Below are 25,655 nucleotides of genomic sequence, written 5' to 3'. Positions count from 1 at the left end.
AGAGCCCAAACAAGAGTAACTAACGCCAGCCCATCAATGTTATGTAAGTCAATGGAGAAATATCAAATATGTCAAATAAAAGTCAGTTTGTTTTCATATAAAGTAGCGAAATAGCACCTGGAATAGACTTCTGGTTCTCATAGCAGGCGATTTACTCGATGGAAATCGTGTGTGCCAGGGCGAGAAAAAAGTAGATCTGCGTCCCACATGTCTGAATATTTTCTAGTGAGGGGCTTGCAGGAAGTGTATGTGCATGAGAGGAATGCTGGTCGGATACAAGAGAGGGAGATTGCACCCGGGGACCAATTTCTACTATCCGAATCGAATTGAAATGTACGAGTGACCTTTCTTTAGGAACATCCTTGTTGTCGCAGCTGGAGTTCGGTTCATGCTTCCCAAGTGGAAATTTTGAAGTGAAATTCCTGATTGGGGAATACAGAATGCCATTGGTACCTGTTTCCATTAAGAATCTATATCATTCGGGGCTGGTATTTCTCATAAGAGACTATACAAGGGGGAGTGGTGCCAGTTTGGGTGTTCCGGTGATTTCTGGAGTTCCGCATCTCTGTGTACGTTCCATACTTTGGGAGTCGAAGACAAGTTGTTTATTTCTTCATTCTGGGAAGTATGGTTTTACAAGAATAACCTGTTTCCAAAAATACTCCCATTATCAGTTTCAAGAAGCAACAAAAATGCTGACTTGGTTTTTTTCTCCAAAGAGGTTTGAAACACGATATTATGAGAAAATATGAAAAAAATGCATATTCGACATTTTACTGTCACTCTTCAACTATACATGTACTTTAAACTAAAGAAAGAAAAAGCAAAATGTAGACATGTTTATTTTGAGAGTTGTCCAGGCTCTAGTTCTTGCCTGCTTCCAAAAATATTTTCATTGCCGAACAGAATCAATACATTATGTAACAGAACAAGCCATATCAGTGTTTTTATCCTCTATGTGTTAAAGGTATTAGGTAAGACTATGTTGCCATGCAGCAATCATAAAGCAAAGTCGGATGTCATCATTTTAAGATTACTCATGATAAGATGTGATACATCTTAATCAGAGTGAGGTTTACTTTCAATATTTTCTTCAACGCAGAGAGTAGATTTGAACCTCATCATATCAACTCTTGACCAATCTTAATCAAACATGCCCAGAGGTGTAGAATAATTCTGATATCGCCCCAACCGTAGGGATATCGTCTTTTATTGCAGGCTTCCCAGATTAGTATTGGGACTGCTTCCATTTGGCAGGCAGTTAATGCGAAGATTACTTTAATCTTGAAGTGACGGCCCATATTACGAGCTGAAATCAGAGGCAGTTCGAAGGATTAGATTTTCAGCCTGTCTGGACTGGGTTTCACAGAAATCCTTTACATTGTGGTCCTATTTCAAGGACACTGTATGCTCTTGAAGTTCAAATTATCCCATGCTAACCCCAGGCGTCTCATTTTACTAACTGAGAAAAAATGCGCTTTTGATGCAGCTGGAGAAATTGAACATTGACATTAGTTTCATGTCCAGATAAGGTGCAGGGTGTTTGATGTTTTATCAGATAGCAAGGAAGCTGGGACATAATTTGTTTCTATGTAGTTTGGAGTTACAAATGGAATTGTCAAACTTTTCAGAGTTAAAATTGTATTTAGTATTACCTTCAGGCAGTAGGTTTTAAAGACTTTTCTGGAGAAATATCCATTAAATGAGCTGATCAAAGAATGTGCAGCTGCTTTTTATATGACCTTGACATTCCTGCAAGGTTACGAGAGGTTATAGATTTATAGATTTTAGAATGAGATCTTTACTCTAAATCAACTTTCATATCTGGGGATAACTTTTCTTCACTCTGAAAGTTATTTCTAATTTTCCAGTCGGTCATGCTTTCCGAAAACTAAATTTGATTTGTATGTCTCATGAATGTGTGCAGCACGTGTAGGTTGGTCAGTAGCGTCCCATTTTCCAGGTACCCGCCACGGCAAACACTGAAACTTAAATGCTGCTATTTCCGTCTGAGTTTTCCATTTCCTGTGTGAGCACCCACAGAAGGTAAATACACAGAAAAGGTGAAGCATTTTGCCAGTTCCCATCCCAGTCGTAAACAGGTTGATACGACAAATATGATATGAGTGACTGTACATAGACAATCAATATCAGTCAATCAACTCACACCATTGTCAATGACTGGGAATACGGAGCAATAGACACCAGACAATCATACTTACCTCTTGACAGTTTCTTACACTCAGCTGAAAAATATAATTCATTTCCGTTTTACTTCTCATGCCTTAAAATAGCTTCCAAAATGTGGATATAAAAGCCTGAGATTAGCGAGGCTGATGTGTGGATGGTCGATTGATACTCATGGCTATGGCTATGGACAATGATTGTATAGTGTAGCTGGTGTATTGATATACCATTATATCGTTTCATTGCCCATGCTCAGCATCCACAGTGCTTGACTGTCTGCGCTTTACACTCTTGTGAACCTGTGATGGTATTTTATTTATTCACCGATGGATGAATACCACCTTCACTGGGCCAGTCTTTTAACACTCATGCAGCTAAAATACATACACTGTAATATTTGATGAGGATTATATTCATTTGTGTCCATTTTGCAAACGCAAGGAAAATAAATACTTCAAATGGTTAATATTGGACTTTTTTTTCACGAGTGTTTTTACTAGTTTATATAAAATTGCTGTAAATATTTGGGCATATCCATGAATGAGCGATGAATGGTAATTCTTTTATTGGATCTTGCAATTATGATCAATTCAGATAAAGACATTTGAATTTGGAATAAGGTTATAAAACTGTTTTTCTGTCCAAATAGTTATCTTTTTAAGTTGATGTGAGATTTATCTTCCAGCTTATCTTATACCTGATTGTTTTTCATGCAATATTCGTATGTTGGGAATATGTAAGTACATACTCTACTGCATAATTGATTGATAAGATAAAATATTTTGTTTCTGGGTATATCAGATTTCAACAGTAAAGATTTTCATGAAAAATTCAGACAGAGACCTGTATTGTATGGGTTGTTCCTGAAAGTAATCTGCTTGTATCATGAAATATTGATACCAATCTTTTGTTCACTGCAGTCAGAAGAAACAAACCAGCTTTCCATAGCTCACACAGCTATTTCTTTGTCTTTGTTGAAGTATATTAGCAAAGGAGACGTGTTTGTGTCGATCTGTGAAATCTTTAAAAAATAAGATTTAAAATCTGATTTGAGGAACACTCAAGGGTAATACAATTCCATATAGTGTGATTAACATAAATGTTTAGCAATTTGTTGAATTCATCATAATTTTTTGAATTTTAACTGAAAATTAAATCCATGTCATGCTGAAGAGTTTGAGACACAGTGGTATTTTGTTGAGAATACATTGACAGCGCCTTGGCAAATTTACATGACACAAGATATAAGATGTTATTGCACAAACATTCCAAGTAGACACAGTGACACTATTCTATAAACTATATAAACAGATACATAAGAGACCCTTGAAGATCCGGGGTAGAATTGGTGTTTAGCAACCCATACTTGCCATAAAAGGCGACTATGCTTGTCGTGAGAGGAATCAGGTGGTCAGGCTCACTGACATGGTTGATGCATGTCATCGTATCCCAATTGCGTGGATCAATGGTCATGATGTCAATCACTGGATTGTCCGGTCCAGACTCGATTTTTTTACAGACTGCTGTCATATAGCTGGAATAATGCGGAGTGCAGCGTTAAACAACAAACAAACAAACAAGATACACAAGAAGTCATGGTAACAACACAAGTATCAATACAAAATATTATGTTATGACCCTGGGTTATCTGTGATAAGTATTTCAGATTCATTTGAAGCTGTTTATGATAGCAGGTTATTTCTATGTTACCTGGTTCATTATTTGAAAAAATGTAGACTAAATACTTCTGTGATGTTAAGGCTTTCAAAATAATTATGTTTTAAGGAAAGAGAATTAAACAGGGAGTGGCTTACATCTGAATATGTACTACAAGACACCAGATAGTGTTCTTCATCTCCAAGGACTGAGCAGTGGTCACAGTCACGTTCTTCCAAAGGCGTAGGTGGTCTTGTTCTTCTACCCAGTTCAATTTTTAGCCGGAGATCACTCAGCCTTTATAAGCTTGGTGAAGTGGGCACAGCGTTGTTTTTTTATCTTCCAGTGTTCTAAGTAGGGTTCAAGTTAATTTCTGACTTAAATTTTCTATATGTTCTTAGTTTGTTTCTTGAATTTAATCTCGATAATTTAAACATGACATTTAGATCAAGATTGAATACTCTTTGAATGTTTTTAGGACTGTAATGTTATGAGAGAGTTATGAAAGAGACCACTGTATGATTCAGCTGCTGCTGGACAATAAACTTTCTGTCTGAAAATTGTATTAATCCTTTTGATAGTTCACGCTAATTTTCACTTCAGTCATGTCAGTGTTGGGAACACACAACCCAAGCGTATGATATAGTATCCTACACTGCCTTGGGCAAGAAAGTTTCACATTTCTGAATGTAATAATAGTTTAACAGAAATTTTAATTTTAGGGCATCGAACAAGCTGTCATTGTATCTATGGAATTGTAACCTGACGAACAGCATTCCACATGCTCATCCATGTTAAATGCATCCCTGTGCATATTCACCTGAAAATTACAAGTGTAGAGAGGGAATAATAGATATCTTTATACAGGTGGTGGATAAATAGGTTGTGATGAGGGGCAGGGATATACAAGAATTGTGTGCCCTTGCATTGGGTTTCTTCAGCATCAATGGACTCAAATTCAATGTCAGTAGAAGGGCTGGTGGGAAGACAAAGGGGAACATTTTTCCTGACAAGTACTCTCAGTCAGAGATACTATTTGCCTGAGGACTTGGGAGATGTTTGTAAAGGGAGGGTGTCAATGGTGCACCTTGCATGATCCATTTAGAAAATATATTTCATGAATAATTTGTTTCTAATTGGCACTGATGTATTGACTATTTTGGACATCAATGTGTTGATTGATATTGACTACATGATTAGTGTTGCAGTCCCCCTTGTGACAGTATGTGTTGTAGTGATCAATAGGCATATTCCGTTATGTTTTGACATCAAATATGGTTTGGATGTTGCCAAATATTTGAACATCATTACATTCATAAGCCATGCTGCTAATGCAACCTATTTTGCATCAAAACTGTACAAATGTTTGACTTTGATGTTTCATGTTTCATAATGACAACCAAATATTCTATGAAATATTTTCAAACACGTTCTCGATATTTCATATTCTAGTGTGATGCAAATTATCAAACGAGTCAGTGTTTGTTTTATGGTAAATGTGATAATTGCAGCCAGGTATTTACATGGTAGGATCAAGCGGCAGTGCTTGACGGGTAATATTGAAGGTGTCTCTCCTCTCCTGTCCTGCCACACTGCTCCAGTGTTTGACTGTCAAACATTGCAAGCTGTGTGTATTTAACAGGTAAAAACATGCTTTATTCCCTTGGGGTGGCCATGCCCCTTAAGTGACATCTCTGCCACTGTTCATGTCAGCCGGAATGAACATATGTTAATCTTCTCCCTCTAATGTGAACAATTCTCCTATATATTTTCTACTCAACTTTTGATAGGGATTTTTTTATCTTTCATGGTACACTAAAATGATTCTTATAATGCCAAGCGCATTTATAAATAGAATTACATTTGATTTTCCCTATCAAATGTTGATTTGTATATTTTGTTTTCATGTGTTCTACAACCAATAATTGTTTACTAAAGTTGAAAAATATGTAATTGGTTTCTTTTGCAAGTCAAACTGGAATCTTTTTTTAATAAAAATAATATTTTTTTCTCACTATCATGAAGGTATATACAAGTATTCAGATTAATTTCAGTTACTTCAGAACAAATTGGTGTGAGGTGTAGATCGTGTTATTAATCACAAGTGGTTTTGTACATGTAGTTGTTAGGTTAATAGTTTATGAGTGTAGCCATTTTTCAATCTACATATGTGTATGTATTTGACCCCTGCACATATCACAGGATGTACATTAAGCGACATAGAGGTCATTAATATAGTGTAAACTTTATAACCTCATTGATGTATTTCACATGCCGCTACTTCCTGTTTTAATTCCGCCTCTTAATTGTGCTACTCCAACCGTGAATTATTTTGCATATCAAAACATCCAGGGAATGGTTCTGATGTTCTTAACGCAGGGAATATATCCTGTATTCTCTCAGCCATGAAATATTTGTCGTATTTAGCACAGCTTGTTGCCATTACTGCTGTATGCTGATTGATTGCCATGAAGACAACCGATATAAATGATTTGCAGAGAACGAGTAATATGCCTATTACATTTGGGATTTATCGATTCCGCACAATTTGCATAATTGATTGAAAACTTAATGGTTTGGTGTGAATTGAATATTCCTTTGAACTATGCGATGTTTTTCAAAACTTTAGGTATTGTCTTTCTTAGTTATTGGCGCTTTGATCTTTTATTGATTCAGTTGTAAATTTCACAATTAAAGTGAGTTATCGTTTTTGAGATTGACTTAATTAGAATAGTTGTGGAATTGGAGTTAGCAGTATATTGTGTCAATGGTGATATATCTCAAAGTTAAAACCTCTTTAGTTTATCGGGACAAACAAATTATCCATTAGAGATGAAATTGACAACTGGTGTGTTGATTGCAACTTTGGAAATAGAATAATATGGTAATGAGGCCCCAGCCGGTGTCAAACATGGCCTTCAACACGACCCACATGCCATGTTCATTACCCCCACAAGATGCCCAAGCATACTCGGGGCCTACATCCATTCTGTTTCAATTTGTATTTATTTGTGTATATTGATATCTAATTCTGTCAATAAATATTTTGTATTTTGTCGTCCTAATAAGCCAGCTGGTGAAGCACTAGAGCACCATGTGTCACGTGGGGTAACCAGTAAATCGCCAGGGAGCAGTTCCTGGCTTATGCCTAATGATCTATGTTGCTCCAGAGATTGAGATCGCATGAGGCAAATTGGCTGTCCCTCGATGTGTGTGATGATTTCGCAGTCTGCTTTCTGCATATCTTTTCTACATCCTTTTCAAAAGTTATACGTCTCGTTTTCTTTATCATTTTAACAGATGGAAAAAGCTGTCTCGTTGAAGGCGCTAAAACACCAACATTTTTCGCAGGCAAATTTGCTGAATTGTTATGACTTTGCACCGCTAGGGATGAAGTAAAACCTGCAAATGCCTCTCATAAAATGCCTATCAGTATTTTTGCTGCTACAAATCATGTCAATATTTTCCCCGGCAATTTCTCAAACCATGAAGGAGATTTATGTTGTTGCTTAAAACAATTTGAAAGACTCTTGAAAGTTTTTCTTGCAGCACTAAGGGTTTACCCTTGTCGTAAACATTATTTAGTCCTAAAATAATATCTTTGGTAAAATCATTAACAGAAGTATAAATATTTCTGTGAGGTTATCAGTCTACCATGGTTTGGCTGTTTCAAATTGAGTTATTCATTTAACTGTTTTGTCTAGCCGATATATCTTACATAAATCGTCAAGGGATGATGTTTATTGTTACAAGTATGAATAAGCAGAGGAATAAAGTGTATATTCAGCTATTTAGTGGTAGGTTTGTGGATCCATGTCTTACCGTTGATCCATGGTTGGATTTGTGAAGCCCATCTTGGTGATCCCTACCGTTATGTTACTATAATGGTGGTAAAACCAGTCCCACTCACTCACAGCTCCCCTTCTTCTCTATCCCTCCCTCCCCAGACCCCATGGTCAAAGCAGCTTCGCTCACATGATTCCTTTGCCTCCTCCTCCTCCTCCATCCCCCAGACCCCCTGCTTATATGTAAGTCTTCGGTCCAGGTGGTTATCTGAAAAAGACCAAGTGTGAAATTCTTCAAAGAAATACAAATGCTTATCTCACCTAATTTTAGGAGCTATTTCTGCATGTTCTCACAAAATATGTGTTAAAAGAGATGGTTGGCAGATTGTACAGGTGGCTGCTCTTCGGTTTATCAGTCTTATGTGAAATATTTCATGTGAAACAAACTTGAAGTTTAATACAGCTAATTCCTTGATAATGCCAAGGGAGATAACTCCTTGAATTGTCTTCAAATAGCGCTGTCAGCTGTTTTTAAGGAAGAATATAAGAGGCAGGTTGGCTTCACGCTGAGAGTGCAGATTAATGAAAATGAAAAAAGTTACATTCCAGTCTTATTTGTGTTAATATCTTAAAGACTTTGCTGATTTTTTTGTCAATGAAACTGTTAACAGTTTAAATGCTTCCACATTGATATTTATGGTTAAGTGTTTACGATAGCCATTTAATGGGAGAAAACTTGTATTTACTTCACTGTTTGATGTCAGATACAGCTGGTATGAAAGCTCTGTGAGAAGTGAAATAAACAAAACTTGAAATCCAGAGAAGATATTGAGGGAATAAGTTGTCTTCTTTTTACCTTCAGTCAACGTTAAAATTTTATTAGACATTTTGACAACTTACATGTATAAGGAGCACAATGCAACCTGTTGAACTGCAGCTATTTTCAAAGTCAGTCTGTCAATGTTAGACAGAAATGCACGTCAGTAATGCAATTAATCACAGTTTTTTAATCAAGAACAAATTTCTTGCTGACATCACCTGTTGCAATTTACCTGCACAACGGAGGCACATCAGGCTGAGATGCATGATCGAGAGCATTTTCATTTATCTAATTCACACATCGTAAGTTAAGTGGCTTTTTGTGAGCTGGTACTTGTGTTTTAAACTGATTCTGCTTGTCTTGTCATGCCTGGAATAGATGAGTTACTGAGCCATAAAGATAAAATCTAGGGACGGTCTTTTTCCCTTTATGATGTTCTTGTTGTAACAAAGTGACTGTTACCAAGATATTGGTTGATGGTTTTATGTGTTCATCAACATATTCATGTAGGTATTAGTTCACCTGTAGTTATGATTCATCAGCTGAAGCCATGAATGTAGAAGTGTTTTCTGTGACCCTTGTGCTGTTGTTTCACTTGATATTTGTCAGTCCGACTTTCACAAATCATTCACTGCGGATCACTTTCAGCTGCTGGAGATTTTTGTATCAGTGTTGAATTACACAAAAACATCAAGCCATTTCAACGTAGAACGTCTGCAAAATGGAACATATCCTTTCACAGTGTCTTAAAAAAATGTTTAGTTTAGATTCTTATTTTTCTCGAAACTGCACACACCAATATGTTTCACCAGCTCACTGAGCATAACTATTGAACTCATAAAGACAGGAAATTCAAGAGGCCTGTTTTATGTAAAGTATTTGTTCAGAAGCGTTTTGTACAGACTGTCTAGTGTTTTAGCCCTCCAGAGCTGCTTAGCTAATGGCTTGTTTTCTGTTACACCGAACTTGCCAGACGCCAGGGAAACCAACCTGCTTGATGAAAGAAGTAATAGTTTACACTGAAAGACAAAAAACACAAATCTTGTTCTCGTTCAATCATTTGCTACTTTGGCAAACACAATCAACAATCTTGAGAACTCCTAATGTGGATTTTTTTTTTGTTTGTTAAAAGACGCTGGTAAAATTATGAGGTAATTCATCGGGCGTTGAAATGGATATTAATTCCTCGTAAAGATGCAGACAGTTTTGTTCAAATCTTTTGTGTGCAATTTCATTCACTTCCAAGAATATCCTATTCATTTATCCAATTATTGTATGACGTCTGCTCATGTATGTTCTTTGCATGGCCCCAAAACAGGAAGTTGCTCCTTGAATCTTGATCAAATTTCAACTGGTACAGAAAATGACCACATATGTTGTGTAGGAAGCCCTAATGCTTTAAATAGTAATGCCAGAGACATTTTTTAAAGTTTTGCAGATAAACATCAAGAAAACCTCCCAGGTTCGAAATTCTGTTATCTAGCTAATAAAACAGACCCTAACTTGATGAAAGTTTGAAAGTAACAAATCGAGTATGTTGCACCAAAGACACAGAAATAAATGTTTTGCCGTTTTCAAAGTACTAATGGATCGTTAAATTGACTCATATTTCCAGTAGCCTCATGTGTTGAAACATAAATTACTGCCATATTTACTTCTGTGTTGAATAGCCAGCCAGCCATCTTGACTTGAAGTATTTCTTCTGATGGTTTTTTTCTGACAACTGCTATTGTATACCAGCCAAAGTATGGCCAATCCTCATTATTTTTTCAGAAGGAAAATACCTTTTTTTGTGGGACAGAGAAAACAATACTCTTGCGGTTTCCTCAGAGTGAAGAAAACAATTATTTATGATGTTGTAAAAACTGAAGCATTTAGAAAGAGGAATTTCTTCATTTACTGTTGAGTTTGTGGAGGGCACTGTTGGTGTGGAATTAAGACAATAGAAACAGTTGTCCTGTCTGCAGCTTCAAGTTTTACTCATCAAGTTTAGTCTTCCCAGCTTATATGTTGATCATACTATAGATACAGTAAGATAAAGTCTTTGGTAGGGAATGTTATTGCAGGGAGGTTTACAGAAACTTAACCTACTGCAAGTAGACAAGTTATTAAACACTGCTCGTGTTTTCATGTTCTATTTCGTAAGGAGTAAGGAATTTGAGTTTTGAAAAACAGGTTTTATATTGGTACTTTGTTTTGTTACCCTGACTTATTTTGTATCTGTTTAAGTAGTTATCCCCCGCCGCGCGAAAGCGCGAAGCGGGGGATATAGTATTCACGACCGTCCGTACGTCCGTCCGTACGTCCGTACGTCCGTCCGTCCGTACGTCCGTCCGTACGTCCCACCTGTTTGTTGCCGCGATATCTCAAGAACTAAACACTGGATTGTCTTCATATTTGGAACTATGGTGTATATACAGACTCCGCAGACACCAGTCGGTTTTGGTGACCTTGACCCCATTTTCAAGGTCACAGCAGGCATATCTGCTTTTGGAGTTGGAAAACGGTGTTGCCGCAATATCTCAAGAACTAATCTCTGGAATGTCTTCATATTTGGAACTATGGTGTATATACAGACTCCGCAGACACCAGTCGGTTTTGGTGACCTTGACCCCATTTTCAAGGTCACAGCAGGCATATCTGCTTTTGGAGTTGGAAAACGGTGTTGCCGCAATATCTCAAGAACTAAACACTGGATTGTCTTCATATTTGGAACTATGGTGTATATACAGACTCCGCAGACACCAGTCGGTTTTGGTGACCTTGATCCCATTTTCAAGGTCACAGCAGACAAATCTGCTTTTAGAGTTGGAAAACGGTGTTGCCGCGATATCTCAAGAACTAAACACTGGATTGTCTTCATATTTGGAACTATGGTGTATATACAGACTCCGCAGACACCAGTCGGTTTTGGTCACCTTGATCCCATTTTCAAGGTCACAGCAGGCAAATCTGCTTTTGGAGTTAGAAAACAGTGTTGCCGCGATATCTCAAGAACTAATCGCTGGATTGTCTTCATATTTGGAACTATAGTGTATATACAGACACCGCATACACCTGTCAGATTTGGTGACCTTGACCCCATTTTCAAGGTCACAGCAGGCAAATCTGTTTTTGGAGTTGGAAAACGGTGTTGCCACAATATCTCAAGAACTAATCGCTGGATTGTCTTCATATTTGGTACTATGGTGTACAGGCGGGGGATATTTCGTCACTCTGTGACAAATACTTGTTATAGAATATTGTCACTGTTTCTACATGGAATGTTTGCCCAAATACATATCTTGCATCTTGTAAGACAGCTTTGCAGAGTGTAGTGTAAATACTGTCCAAACATCGTGTGAACGACTGCTCACGTTTCATACCGAAAGGTGATCTGGTGATATGGGAACATCACTACAGAAGGGAACATAATCGTATAATCCTACTACAATTACACATGGCGTGAACCACTGCTAATTTTTATCCCTGAAGGTGATGTGAAGAATTTCAGTTGATATCAATAATGTATTGGCAACAATTATTCATCAAGGTGAAGAACGAGCGGCAGACTGTCAGTTATGTTAGAGGGTTGGCAGGACGGAGTGGAGCGACTGTCCAGGTAATACAATATGTTATGGCCATACTGTGAATACCTTACTGGTGGCCTTAGACAATTTAGGCTCAATAATGGATGACTTTGTGCGTGCTTCAGGGTGCTTCGTGATGAAGACTTTACAATGTCATGAATAATTTACTTTGTTTCAGTTTAGACCAAATTATCTTTGAATGGACTTTTAAAATTGTGAGGAAAAGTTCGAACATTTGCGACAAGGAAAGTGGGATGGTTGATTTCAGGAAAGATAATGGCACAAGTGTGCATTCTAGGGGGTTTAGAAAAGGTGAAATATGTTTATTGTGTTTTGAGGAAAAGGGCCTGCATGCACAAAGTGACCTTCATGTTACGACCTTCTAGTAGCAGACTTACCAGTGTGATATTTATAAGCATGTTGCCATGGTGATTGCAGGGCAGAATAGGTCCCCAATACGCTATACTGGGTTGGGCATTGGCTGGACACACTGTGGAAACTGGCAGATTGTGTGTCATCATAGCCATGAATGGAATAAGAGCATTTTAGAAATGCAAAACTTTATTTCTCATTTTGAAGGATTCTTCAAACATAGAAATTTTTAAGACGTGAATAGACCGCCTCATGGTCTAGTGGACTGAGCATCTAATGGAAGGTCTGTGGTTCTATCCCTGGCCGCATTAAACCAAATGACATTAAAAGATGGTACTTGTTGTTACCCTGCCTGGTACTAGGCAATAAGGGGCTTAAACAATGACTGGTCGGCTCGGAGTTACCATAATGTATTTGAATGGGGTATCTCTGTTAAACTGTGGCATGGTTTCTCAGTGGAATATCACTATAAAACTGGCACTTGTCTGGACTAGTACAAGCAGCCTCACAGACACGTGCATACACATTGCTATATGGATTGGTAATAATCTTCAACGCAACATGGAACTCCATTCCACCTCCACCTTTTGGCGTGAATTAAGCTGAATCATCTGAAATGTGTTCACAGCGAGATGGTTGAAGAAGTAAATATTCTGAATCTTCTGCACTGAATTATAACGTAATCATTGATTAATTACCACACAGGGTAGAACAACCTCGACTACGAGGCGAGACATCACCAGAATGATTTTCATCGAGATGCAGATATTGTACTCTCATCTCAACTCTCCTGAGTAATTAACGATAGATTGATAGAACAAATGTACGCATGCTGAACCTTCCGTGTTATTTATGTGGCCAGGAAGCGATCTTTGGGGACTCCAGCGATCTATTGCCGTGGCCTAAATCAAATCAACCTGCCTTATCGGCAAGGCCTTTACATGGAGAATTTGGGGTCCGATGCCCATTTGGGACAGATTAGGACCCATTTTTAAATCTTCAGTCAGGGCAATATTTTCTGACTGTCTGTTTCAGCACCTTTGCTCCTTAGAGAATGACAAAGTAAATCATATTGTCCACTTTTATCTTAATGAAATGTGTTTGCATCATGGGACAGTTTTATTGAGTTTAATAGGTTCTTAAAGAGGGCGAGATTTCCAGAATAGTTCATGGTTGTATAGCGTGATGTTCAGTGTGAAGCTGGAGCTGCTGTTGGTCTAGCCTGCCCAGGGACAGTTTCATGAATTGGAGTCATTCTCGGCTCCTTAATTTTGCTTTCAGTTGAGTAAACCCATTTGCTTGGTGAATCATGTTAGAGAGATTTGATTAGAATTAACACTGAACTGAAAGTAGGGGAAATTGTTTGGAAGAGTTTTTGATGACGGGGATAGACACAGTTTCAAGTGTATGCTTTATGATCAAAGTAACATGTGTTCTGTTCTAACAGTACTGTAATTGTTTGTTGCCAACATATGAATGTTCATCAGATGCATACTCGATAATCTGTTATATATATATTTTTAAATAGCATATGCAAGTTTGCAATTAATCTTCCACTTCCTTGTAATTACACACACATTACACAATACATATTATCATTCAAACTTTTTGCTAGTGTCAGTATTGAAAGTGGTGAGCAGTTTTCAGCAGGTTCACTTTGGCCCATTCATATCAGAATTACCTCCCTTTGTAATTACAGGAAATGTGATCTTACCTCCCTTGTTAGTAAGTACAGTTCAGTGTCACTAGTTATCAGAACATATCTATTGCAATGGCAGGTTGTCTGGCTTAAACTGTGGAGGAAGAAGGGGTTGGGCGGAGAGATGATTAGATGGTTGGAGACATGCACATGCTGCTGGCACATCTTTGATGCCATTCAGTCCATCAATCTGTGATCAGTGCCAGACAGGCATTGTTGGCTTGCATTCTGTACTTGTCATTACGTTATTGAGTTTCGTAAGGAATCGGTACGTGTGGCTTATCTGGAATTTCATAACTTGGTTGGAGATGATAGATATATGTGCAGGTTAGGCTGACATGGGAAAAGGGAAAATTACCATGGTAACAATCGAGTACACAAAATGTTTGAATCGATTTTTGTAGTTTTATTATCTGCAATGAAATTGACTGGATTTAGATTTGAAAATTTCAGACGCTTACAATGGTTTTTGGTTATTACTTTTTTAAAACTTGGTTTAATTTTGGGGAAGTGTTCAATTTTTCAGTTATATTTGAACAGTTAGAGACGCACAGTATTAAAATCATGTATTTTGAGCTTCACTGAATAGAATGACCTGACCAAGAGTAGACTGGTTGTAGGGGCAGACAGCAGGATCATTGATATCTGTTATCACTGATGTTAATGCCTGCTTGACAGCCGGCTACTAAAATTATCAGTCTTATAATGACAGTGCCCAGATAATTGCTTGATGGCGCCGCCTTACCATTTTGTCTAGTTGACCATAAACCTAAATCTTGATAGTTGACAAATGGTGAGAAGATGTCAATATGTGTTGAGAATATATTGTAATGGATTCTTGATAATTTTCTTTCGGTGAAGTTAATTTACCGAACCTAGATTCTGTTGTGAGACAAGGAATTGTCATTTGTATTAATGAGCGTACAGCAGCAAGGACATAGCGCCTCCAACGTTGATCATGGTCTGAATCATTGTGGCGAGTGTGAAAGGTGTCCAGACGGAGTCTGTTGGAGAAAGGAAATGAATACTGTTGCTGCGGGCTTTCACTGATAACGAGCAGCGAAAATACAGTTAAATTGTAATTTGTACCTTCAAAATAGAAGTAATTTAGGTAACAATTGGGAAAATGTGTTAGAATTGAAGTAACAGTGGCGGCATCATGGTTTGATCCGCCCTCAATATTTTAAATCCCCCCCCCCCTTCCTGGCATATAATGCAGGGTGAAATAGCCAACACCTTGTCCGTCAGCAGTTTCTGGATCATAACTTGAACATCATGAAAGATTTTTCCTCCAAATTTGGTACATGTATTAACTCAGGGGCTAAAGTGGTGTCTTTTGCTCTTTAGGAATTGTTCAAAATTTTATGTATCATAGTTTCCATGGAAACAGGTTATGCTTTGCTGAAATGAAGATAGGTGTCGTTTTCAGAGCCGAACTAAAAAACTATTAAGGTTTTTTGTCCAAGTTTGGTACATGTACTCAGGGGCTAAAGTGGTGCCTTTGCTATTTAGGAATTAGAATTTTTTGGATTTCTTCCTGTTTCCACAGGAACAAGTTACACTTAGCTAAAGCAGGGTAGGTGGCTTTTCTGGAGCAAAACTCATAAACTATTCAAGATTATTCTTCCAACCTTAGTATGTATATTGATCATATTTCCATTCAAGCATTTTGCTACTTAAAAAAGAAGAAGAAATATTCTGTTTCAATGACAACAAGTTTGACTTTGGCTTTTTTCATAGTGGTGTATTTGTCTGGACCATATCTCTGAAACTGATAAGGATTCTTTCATTAATCTTAGCGCACACAAACACAACAACCAGGTTGTCAACTGTGCCTTTCGCTACTTTGAATTTTTATTTTTTCCGTTTCTGGCAACAAGTTACCATGCTAGAGAGTGAGCTGTATGATAGTGACATGCTGGAGAATGGGTATCGGATCTTGGTTTGAATCTCAGCTTGGACACATCTGTCGTTGTTGGTCCCGTGCCGATGTGACTGCTGTAAACACTTTGTGATTTCATTCTTTGAATCATCACCAAAGGTGGTCTTCATCCAACAGTTGACTGGAAACAGAGGAGGAGGCAATTCTCTTCACAATACCATGAATAGCACCTAAGTGTGAATCGATTTCTTTATTTCAAGATCAACTATATAGTGTTTACATGTGGGAAGCTTGTGTAGACATATTACCCTCTGACCCTTGATCTTTGAGCGACGTCTTAATCCCGTACATAGGGACCTTCCATACTTGTAGTATTCTCCTAGGAGCAGTTTGTGACTAACAGTTCTCCAGTTCCTTCATGGATACTGTGTAAAACATTGGGATTAGCTGAACCAAGTTCATCACAATGCTCTGAAGGACAGTTGGAGTTTAATGCAAGTCTGGTCAACCGATCACATGTCCAATACATTGCCGTAAAACGGTAATAAATACTGCCACAGCAGGGGGTTAAGGAGAACAAACTGTGGAGGACTTACATTGACCAGCAGAGCGCTGGAGGCAGGTCTAGCGGCCAGACCGAGAGGTCATTCACAAAGACGGCTCTCCCTGGCCTCAAGTGACCGATTGGCCATCAGGTGGCTGAAAGGCAGCCAGCTTGTAGATCCTGCTTGCAAGCCTGGGTGATTTATTCTGATAGACTGCAGGTAATTATTGACTGTGGACGGAGCACATGTTGTGAACTATTCAGTCATGGAGATTGGGTCGCCAGCGGTGGTAAAATTATAGGTTTGTTGAGAATATTCTGTATGACGTTGACAGAACATGGAATTAAGGCTTTTATGATGAATGGTGCTTTGGATGACTGGAATGTGAAGAGAAAAAAAACTATAAGGAGATGTCACACTGGGTGTGGTAATTAACTATGGATAGCCCCACCCTCAGGGAGGTCACACTTTTCTTGCAGGTTAATGAGGGTTAATTTGTTGAGGGGTGAAAGAAAAACCTGTGGAAAGGATCGCTATCAAAGGGTGTCGTAGAACTCTGTATCTATTTCCCCAGTTGTATTAGGGTCGGACAATTCGGGAAAAGATATTTTGGGGTTAATTAGCTCCATTTGAGATTTTGAAATGATTCCTTAAGTCAAGTATTCGTGCACAGGTGGTTTGATAAAATGTGCTGAGGCATTAAGTTGTCTTCAGATCTCAGGAATGTATTTGGCAAGGAAACAAATGGGGTTTGTCTTTGAGGACCACTGTCTATCGGTTCCTCCAGAAATATATTCTCAGTGGGAATTTCAGGTCAGGATAGATGCCCAGCATGCAATGTTAGTCAGAAGAGCAGACTCAATATCTGTCCAGGGCACCTGTAAAAAAAAAGGTCATAAACCCCCCCTCCCCCAATACTTTAACACAGATTTACGGGAGTGGGTGGTCAGGCTTGCTGACTTGGTTGATGCATGTTATTGTTTCTCAATTGCATGGATCGATGCTCATAACATCAATCACTGGATTGTCTGGGTCCAGATTTGATTATTTACAGACTGCTGGAATATTTCTGAGTGCGGTGATAAACATCAAACCAACCAAACAAACACAAATTTATGTCAGTAGTGGCGCTAAGATTGCTTTGTGGAACTGGCCTATGTGTCATCATATCCTGACCATTATAATTGTTGCTCATGATATCAACCACTGGTAGACATGATATGCATTCAACAAAATATACTCACTCATGTTACTAGAAAGCTACACATGAAATTTCTGTCATATTGTCAGGTCATGTAGAATAAATGTAAAACATCAATACCTGAAATAATAAGTATTGATTATCTGTTTGAACCAGATGCCACTCGGGGTAAAAGGCAAAATAGTCATGAAAGTTATATGAATGGATCACTGAAAATCAGTGACATCAGGTGTGCGCGAAAAGGGTACGCATGTCTAGCTCTTTTGAAAGGACTGTGAACTGACCAGCTAACCAGTAATATGAGGACAATGAGCTGACCAGCTAACAAGTAAAGTTTGGACTGTGAGCTGACCAGCTAACCAGTAATGTTTGGACTGTGAGCTGACCAGCTAACAAGTAAAGTTTTGACTGTGAGCTGACCAGCTAACCAGTAATGTTAGGACTGTGAGCTGACCAGTTAACCAGTAATGTTAGGACTGTGAGCTGACCAGTTAACCAGTAATGTTAGGACTGTGAGCTGACCAGTTAACCAGTAATGTTAGGACAATGAACTGACCAGCTAACCAGTAATCTTAGGACTGTGAGCTGACCAGCTAACCAGTAAAGTTAGAACTTATGATGGGCTGACCAGCTAACCAGTAAAGTTTGCACTGGGGCCACATGTGACCCAGAAGGAACTGCTCTAGTAATGTCAGTTCAAGTTGAATGGCCACTTTGTAACTGTTACCAGCTTGGACAGAATGTAGGGGGAACTAAGGACTTTGTGGTAATAGGCACAGAATGTCTCAAGACATTGTAACCAAGTCACAGAGGTCAGACACAACATTCTGACATTTCCGATGTCAACACACCTCGCGTTTCAAGTTTTCTGGGCCAGGATCCACCCTGCTTGTGGGCCGTGTTTAACAGATATTGGCCAGAACATTGGGAGTGCTAAATCACTAAATGAACAGTAAACCTAGCCATAGAAAACTTCATTTTCAAACACCTGAATTAAAGCATGTCTAGCCACCTTCATGTAGTTTCATGAACTCTTTGGTATACTTTAAACTGAAATTTGCAATTTTTCTTTTTATTCAATTTCTGATTTTGTTGTTTATTTTTGTTCACGTGGCTGAGACAAAGGTTTCGATTTTGTTAAGATAATAACAGAGATTTGATGAATGCATTGAAATCAATTTTGTACCCCAATGACTTTGTCCTGACATGTGATATTGACTTGGTAAATATCTGTCTTTTTGAGTCCATAGTCTTGAATTTTTAAATATTTCACAACATGTTGACAAGTTATTCAAACTAATAATTTCTGTGAAACAGCTAAGGTCAGGAGTGAACTTTTGTTTCAAAGAGTTTTATTTCATTGAAAATTGATAGGATTTTTATACACATTGCTAAAATAAACACTATTTCCTTACACATAAACACATTCAGAGTTATTTATTTGTGGGGGAGGATAACATGTTAAGGCAATATACAAAGCTGTTGAAACCGTGTATATTTTCTCTGTCATTTTGCAAATGCATTTGGCTGGAGTCTTGTCCGACTCGAACTTGAACACAGGATACTCCCACCCATCCGAGCTGTTTATCTAAGTGATTTGCAATCAACACACGTAAATGTCAGCAGAAATGCAGCATATTGTGCATGAATTGAAATATACGCCTGTCGATTGCTCAATGCTCTGCGGAGATGAGGTCACATATGCATTCCATCTTGTGAGCGATGGTGGCAATTACATCGTGTTTTCACATGGCGCATGTTAGTAAACATTGCATTTATAGAGACTCTTGTTGCTACCGCACAAATCTGACTGCCGTCAGACCCACGATTTGACAGCTGTAATAGGAGCCTATTTGTTTCTTTTGCACAGACATTTTGGAAAAAATTGATGTCATTGTTTGATGTACTTGACAACTTTCTTGTTACACATGTGTTCCGTTTATTGCTCCTAAGATGCTGGATTGGTTTCATGTGCATCAAGCAAAAAAAGTGGATTTTAAGTTCCAAAGTGCCTGGGTTCTAGATGCGTTGGAATACATACGATGTGTAAATTTAACTGACATTAAATATGTTGTTTGTTAAAACAAAATCAGATGGCTACTTTTGTATGAATGTCTTCGCACATCGTGAAAGTATGTTGTGAATTTGTCACAAAGGATGTCAGCAAGAAATGTGTAACAAAGTTGCATTGATGCTACTTGATAGTGATAATCACAGCCTGCCACAGGCTGCTTTGCAAGGCATTTAATCTCTGTTACATGTGTCAGAGTAGTGTGATATTAAATCTTGCATTTGTATATTGTTGAAACTGATGAACACCCTCTTCAGACATTGCCAACGTTTTGAATAACGAGCAAAGCAGAATACCTGAATACAAGCATTAGCCCAGCTGACCTTCAACCAGTGCTTTTTATGTATGTTCAGTAGGGATGCAGCACCCTACCTTGTCTGACCCAAAGGTATACAAAGGTGGGGGGAGTCGTTTTGTAAACACAATACCTTGAAATGTTTAATAGAATTCGCAGCAAAGTGAATGATAACAGGGGAACATGCTGAAGTTTCCACAACAATGGAAATGTCATTTAGGGAGTTAACAACGCGTGTGGGTCTGGCGTTGATTAATGAACAATTTGCATACTCGTATATGCAAGGGACCGACGTATGGTTCTCAGTAGGAAGTGACAACTTGGAGACGATGGCTTGTGGTATATACAGTTATACTTTATACATGTTGATATATACATTCAAAAGACACTATGTGCCTGGTCAGCACAAAGTGGTAGTGGTGCTTGTCTAGGTGCCCCGGAGCACCCAGCCTAACCCTAGCTAGGCTAAGGGTAAGACCTTTCTTTTTCCTTTTCTCCTGGACCAAGGCTTATATAGCCAAGGTCACCTGACATTTAGTAGTAATAAATATAAATGTAAACAGTAAATCATCAGTGACATACTTGCACATCCTGTTCAGGATGGCAGACGGTCGATGTACACAAAAATGGGGATTAACAAATAGGATTAGCATCTTATAAATAACAGCAATTAAATGTTTCGAGGCATATAGATGTCATGGCTCCAGGGTAATGAGCCTTTGCAATCAAATGTTCTTCAGACAATGGGTGTCGTAAATCAGTCACCATGACAACTTCCCTCCGTTACGTGAAGCTTGGACCCCAAGCTTATATGAGTCCAAATTGATATGTGTGAGTTTTTTCACCAAAAACAACCAAGCAAATGTGAACAAAATCAGTTACATGAAATCCTTATGCAACAAATATATCTATGCAATGACGGTATGAAAGTGATCATCTAGCCAATTTGAATTAGTGCCAGTTTGAAAACTAACCAAGTGATTTTTGTAATGTGCAATTTCACTACAAGGTAATTACTGCTTTGCACAGATTCAATAAATATATATCACTGAAGGTTCTTTGAATTCAGGAGTCTGGCTTGGCGGTGCGACTCAGTACCGAATAGTGATAATGAGTAATGTCATAAAAAGTACAAATTAAACATCTCAGCAAATATTTCGCATAAAGAAATTTGAAACCAGGAGTCTAGCTTTACCGCGTGACTCAAACGGTACTTGTGGGTACTATTGCCCTTTCAAGTACAATGGGTGCTCTTCCCGTGTCTTTGACGGAGCTTGCCCAGATATTGTGGGTGCGATGCCCAAGAAAAAAAATCCTTAATTCCGACATCAAAACTCTGAAATGCTGAATACTGCTGTGCTGTTAATTACTTAATACTGACAAACAATAAACATTTGTGTGGGGGTGGCTCACCCAAGAATATCCCTAATCTGAATTCAAAGTCCTAGACAATACATTCAATTTTGTACCAAACTGTGCACATTAATAACTTGTAACAAATGACAAATTCTGTCGTTTAGATCTTTGAAATTACGAGTCGAGCTTTAAGGTGTGACTCGATAACCCTACAGCTTAGGTTTGTCTGGGCCCTAGCTGTATCTTTATGTCTGGCGTGGCCTGGAGACATTTCAAAGATTCCCTACACAATAACTTCAAAGATCTAGCTTGACTAAAGATGTAATTTGGAGTATATTGCACATATATATAATTGAATTTTGGAAAGACACATTTTGGCATTAATATACTGGCCTTGATTAAACATACCTGGTTGCACTATTCAACAGTCACACAATATATATCCTTGATTGAGTCCATGTAAGTAAACACAAATTAGTAAGTCCCAATGAGATATCTTGTACACAGTGTCCATCTTGTAGGTGCCCGTGAGGCGGTTTCTGTATTGTGCAGGGTCTGCATGAAGATGGCTGTGGTCGGGTCTCTGTGGGATAGGCGTGTATACTTCTTTTCTTAGGTCATGTGCAGGAACGACATCTTGAAGGGGAAGTCTTAGCAGTGTTGCTAAGATATTCGAGCAGGGAAGGTTTGGGATCGGAGAACTTGTTCTTGATTGGAGAGGTTCTTGTTCTTTCTTCAATCTTGTTAAAGGCCATTTCTTCGTTCTTGGTGATTGGCCCCCAGGAAGGTAGTATATCCTTTTAATAAGAGACTGTCACTTCCTACAGTTCTGTGAACCATATGCCTTGCTGCAAAGAGGTACAGGAAAGGACAGACTAAGAAGTCTGTCATACCCGATAGCTCCACCAAATTAACAACGCGTGTGGGTCCGGCGTTGATTAATGAACAATTTGCATACTCGTATATGCAAGGGACCGACGTATGGTTCTCAGTAGGAAGTGACAACTTGGAGACGATGGCTTGTGGTATATACAGTTATACTTTATACATGTTGATATATACATTCAAAAGACACTATGTGCCTGGTCAGCACAAAGTGGTAGTGGTGCTTGTCTAGGTGCCCCGGAGCACCCAGCCTAACCCTAGCTAGGCTAAGGGTAAGACCTTTCTTTTTCCTTTTCTCCTGGACCAAGGCTTATATAGCCAAGGTCACCTGACATTTAGTAGTAATAAATATAAATGTAAACAGTAAATCATCAGTGACATACTTGCACATCCTGTTCAGGATGGCAGACGGTCGATGTACACAAAAATGGGGATTAACAAATAGGATTAGCATCTTATAAATAACAGCAATTAAATGTTTCGAGGCATATAGATGTCATGGCTCCAGGGTAATGAGCCTTTGCAATCAAATGTTCTTCAGACAATGGGTGTCGTAAATCAGTCACCATGACAGAGTTATGACACACGTGACGAGGAATATATATGCCGGGATTGAAGTAAAACGCTAGATTGGCGTCTCGACAGAAGGTTACTCCATCGCCCTCTGGCACACTCACTCCTTTTCAATAGTTGTGTGTGTTTAAACTAGCAGCGATTGTGGCTTGGGGTTGATACTTTAGGCACCTCGATGGTTGTTATTGAGTTGCAAACCGACAGATCACTCCCGCTGGGTACAGCCAGATAGAGTCCGGATCAGCCATTGTGCCAACTCTAAAGCTGAACACTAACATGACCAACACAATGTCCAAGTTTTGTTACTGAATTCTTAAGGTGGATTAGGGAAAAATCTTCATGGAATTGGTTTTGAAATATTTTAATAGGAATTTGGGATGTTTCAAAGGATTGTCATTTTGGTCTATGATTGAGAGGTCGATGAATGTTATTGAAATTGTAGCTTTGCCTTTGCCATGGAAATATATTTAGCATGGATACAAATAGACAGGGTTTTGATACAAGTAGACAGCAGCTGAACTGATAAAGAGTTGCAAATGTTATGTTCTCGAACTTTACGTTTTAGAGCCAAATTAACGACATGATGGTGTAAAATGGATTTTTGACATTAACTGAACAAAATGATCACAAATTTGCAGAACGGCACAGAGCATCATGTCAAACTGACAGATTATCTGACATTATCTTGGTGAAATTGTCACTCTTTATCACAGTGTTATAATACTGGTATGAGGGAGTCCACATTTGTGTCATTGCTTGAGATCTGTTCATTATTTTGTGGGATTGAGTACATTAGCCTTTACACAGTCAGTGAGCTGTGAAACAGGCAGCATGGATCATCACAATATTCTGTTTCAAGCACGCAGAACACGATCCCTCCCGAGCGGCTTTAGTTATACTTACATTGGTACACTCACTGTTAATTGTTCACTTGGAGGAATTTAAAGCTTTGTTATGGAAAATGGTGACAAATGTCTTCCTATAAATCACACATCTTTTCAGTGTAGAGATGACTGCTGTAATAAATACACCAGTTAAACTGGAGAATACTTTGACATGAAACTAAACTTTAATTAGGGGATATTTGTTGGATTGTTTTGTGTGTAACTCTTTTTGGTTGTTGTTATTTTGGACATTTATGCTAATTAAAAGTAGTAGTATTTTTGAAAGAAAAGGTATTTGAAAGAGATCAAGTGGACACTCTGTGTGTGGCATGTGTCATGATAATCACCAAGCGTACATGACTCAGTGCAGACGTTCATGTTTTCACTCATGTTCTCACCTGAGGGGTTTCTGGGTAAGAGTTTGCCCCCAGTAACCGGAGATAGTCGTAAAAGGGGGCCCAAGGGATCGGGTGTGGGTGGTTAGGCTTGCTGACTTTGTTGATTGCATGCCAATGTAGCCCCACGGTGTGGATCGTTGCTCATTATATCAATCACTGGATTGTCTGGTCCAGATTTAAATATTTACCGATCACCATCATATATCTGGAATTTTGCTGAGTGGGGCATTGCTCACTCACAGAAACAGATGACAGTGACTTTTCCAGGATATGTTTTCAGTTTTGACGTAAGGGCTGCATGACCGAGAAATGAAGAATATACAGTGACAAATATTTGCAGAAATTGATTCAGACTTTCAGCAACAACTGTCATCTAGGAGTTTCATGTTTTCAGATCAATAGAATTTGTTCTAATGTTGTAGTGTTGAAATGTTATTGTGGTTTTAGTGCCATCGGCATGTCTTTAAATTGCTGCCCGACATAATGGCGAGAGAATTGATTTTATATCCGTGAGCATCTTGGCATCACTGAATGGATTACTAATGACATATGTATTGTTTTTGCAGGTCTCAGCTATTGACCCAGAGTGTGGACAAAATTCACCAGTCACCTATGACATGGAGGGAGTTGGTCGTCCCCAGGAGTTCTCGGTCAACTCAGATTCTGGACAGTTGTGTATTGCAAGCCCCTTGGATTATGAGCAGAACCCGACATATAATTTCATGGTCAAAGCTAGTGACAGAGGTGAGTAATTTACCTACATTCCCAATCTGACAAACCCATTCAAAACCCCAACCACCTGTCAATGACATCTAGCAACTATCTACAACCTCCAGCAACCACCCACAGCCCCCAAACACAGCCCCCAAATACCCATCCTCCCTTTAGCCAGCACCCAAAATTTACCCATGCAACAAACACCCACCCACCCTATTCTCAATCTCATCATCCACCCTATTCTCAGTCTCCCCATACATCAAACACCCATCCACCCTATTCTCAGCCTCCCCATACATCAAACACCCATCCACCCTATTCTCAGTCTCACCATACAACAAACACCCATCCACCCTATTCTCAGCCTCCCCATACATCAAACACCCATCCACCCTATTCTCAGCCTCCCCATACATCAAACACCCATCCACCCTATTCTCAGTCTCACCATACATCAAACACCCATCCACCCTATTCTCAGTCTCACAATACATCAAACACCCATCCACCCTATTCTCAGTCTCACCATACATCAAACACCCACCCACCCTATTCTCAGCCTCACCATACATCAAACACCCATCCACCCTATTCTCAGCCTCACCATACATCAAACACCCACCCACCCTATTTTCAATCTCATGATCCACCCTATTCTCAGCCTCCCCATACATCAAACACCCATCCACCCTATTCTCAGTCTCCCCATACATCAAACACCCATCCACCCTATTCTCAGTCTCACCATACAACAAACACC

At 38.8% G+C, this 25,655-nt stretch overlaps 1 protein-coding gene across 1 annotated transcript in view; it reads left to right on the top strand.

Annotated features, from left to right (window-relative positions):
- LOC139450172 (protein dachsous-like) overlaps positions 1 to 25,655 on the top strand; it is a 110,477-nt gene that overhangs the window by 62,402 nt on the left and 22,420 nt on the right. The window contains exon 2 of the mRNA XM_071231850.1: positions 24,745 to 24,922. Within this exon, the coding sequence (XP_071087951.1) occupies positions 24,745 to 24,922 (178 nt within the window). The remainder of the gene's footprint in view (positions 1 to 24,744; positions 24,923 to 25,655) is intronic.

This window comes from Haliotis cracherodii, unplaced genomic scaffold, assembly GCF_022045235.1.
Source record: "Haliotis cracherodii isolate W230 unplaced genomic scaffold, xgHalCrac1.p SCAF_8, whole genome shotgun sequence".
Lineage (NCBI taxonomy): Eukaryota > Metazoa > Mollusca > Gastropoda > Lepetellida > Haliotidae > Haliotis > Haliotis cracherodii.
Note: the sequence above shows the minus strand (reverse complement) of the source record. Positions and strands in the feature narration are given on the sequence as shown.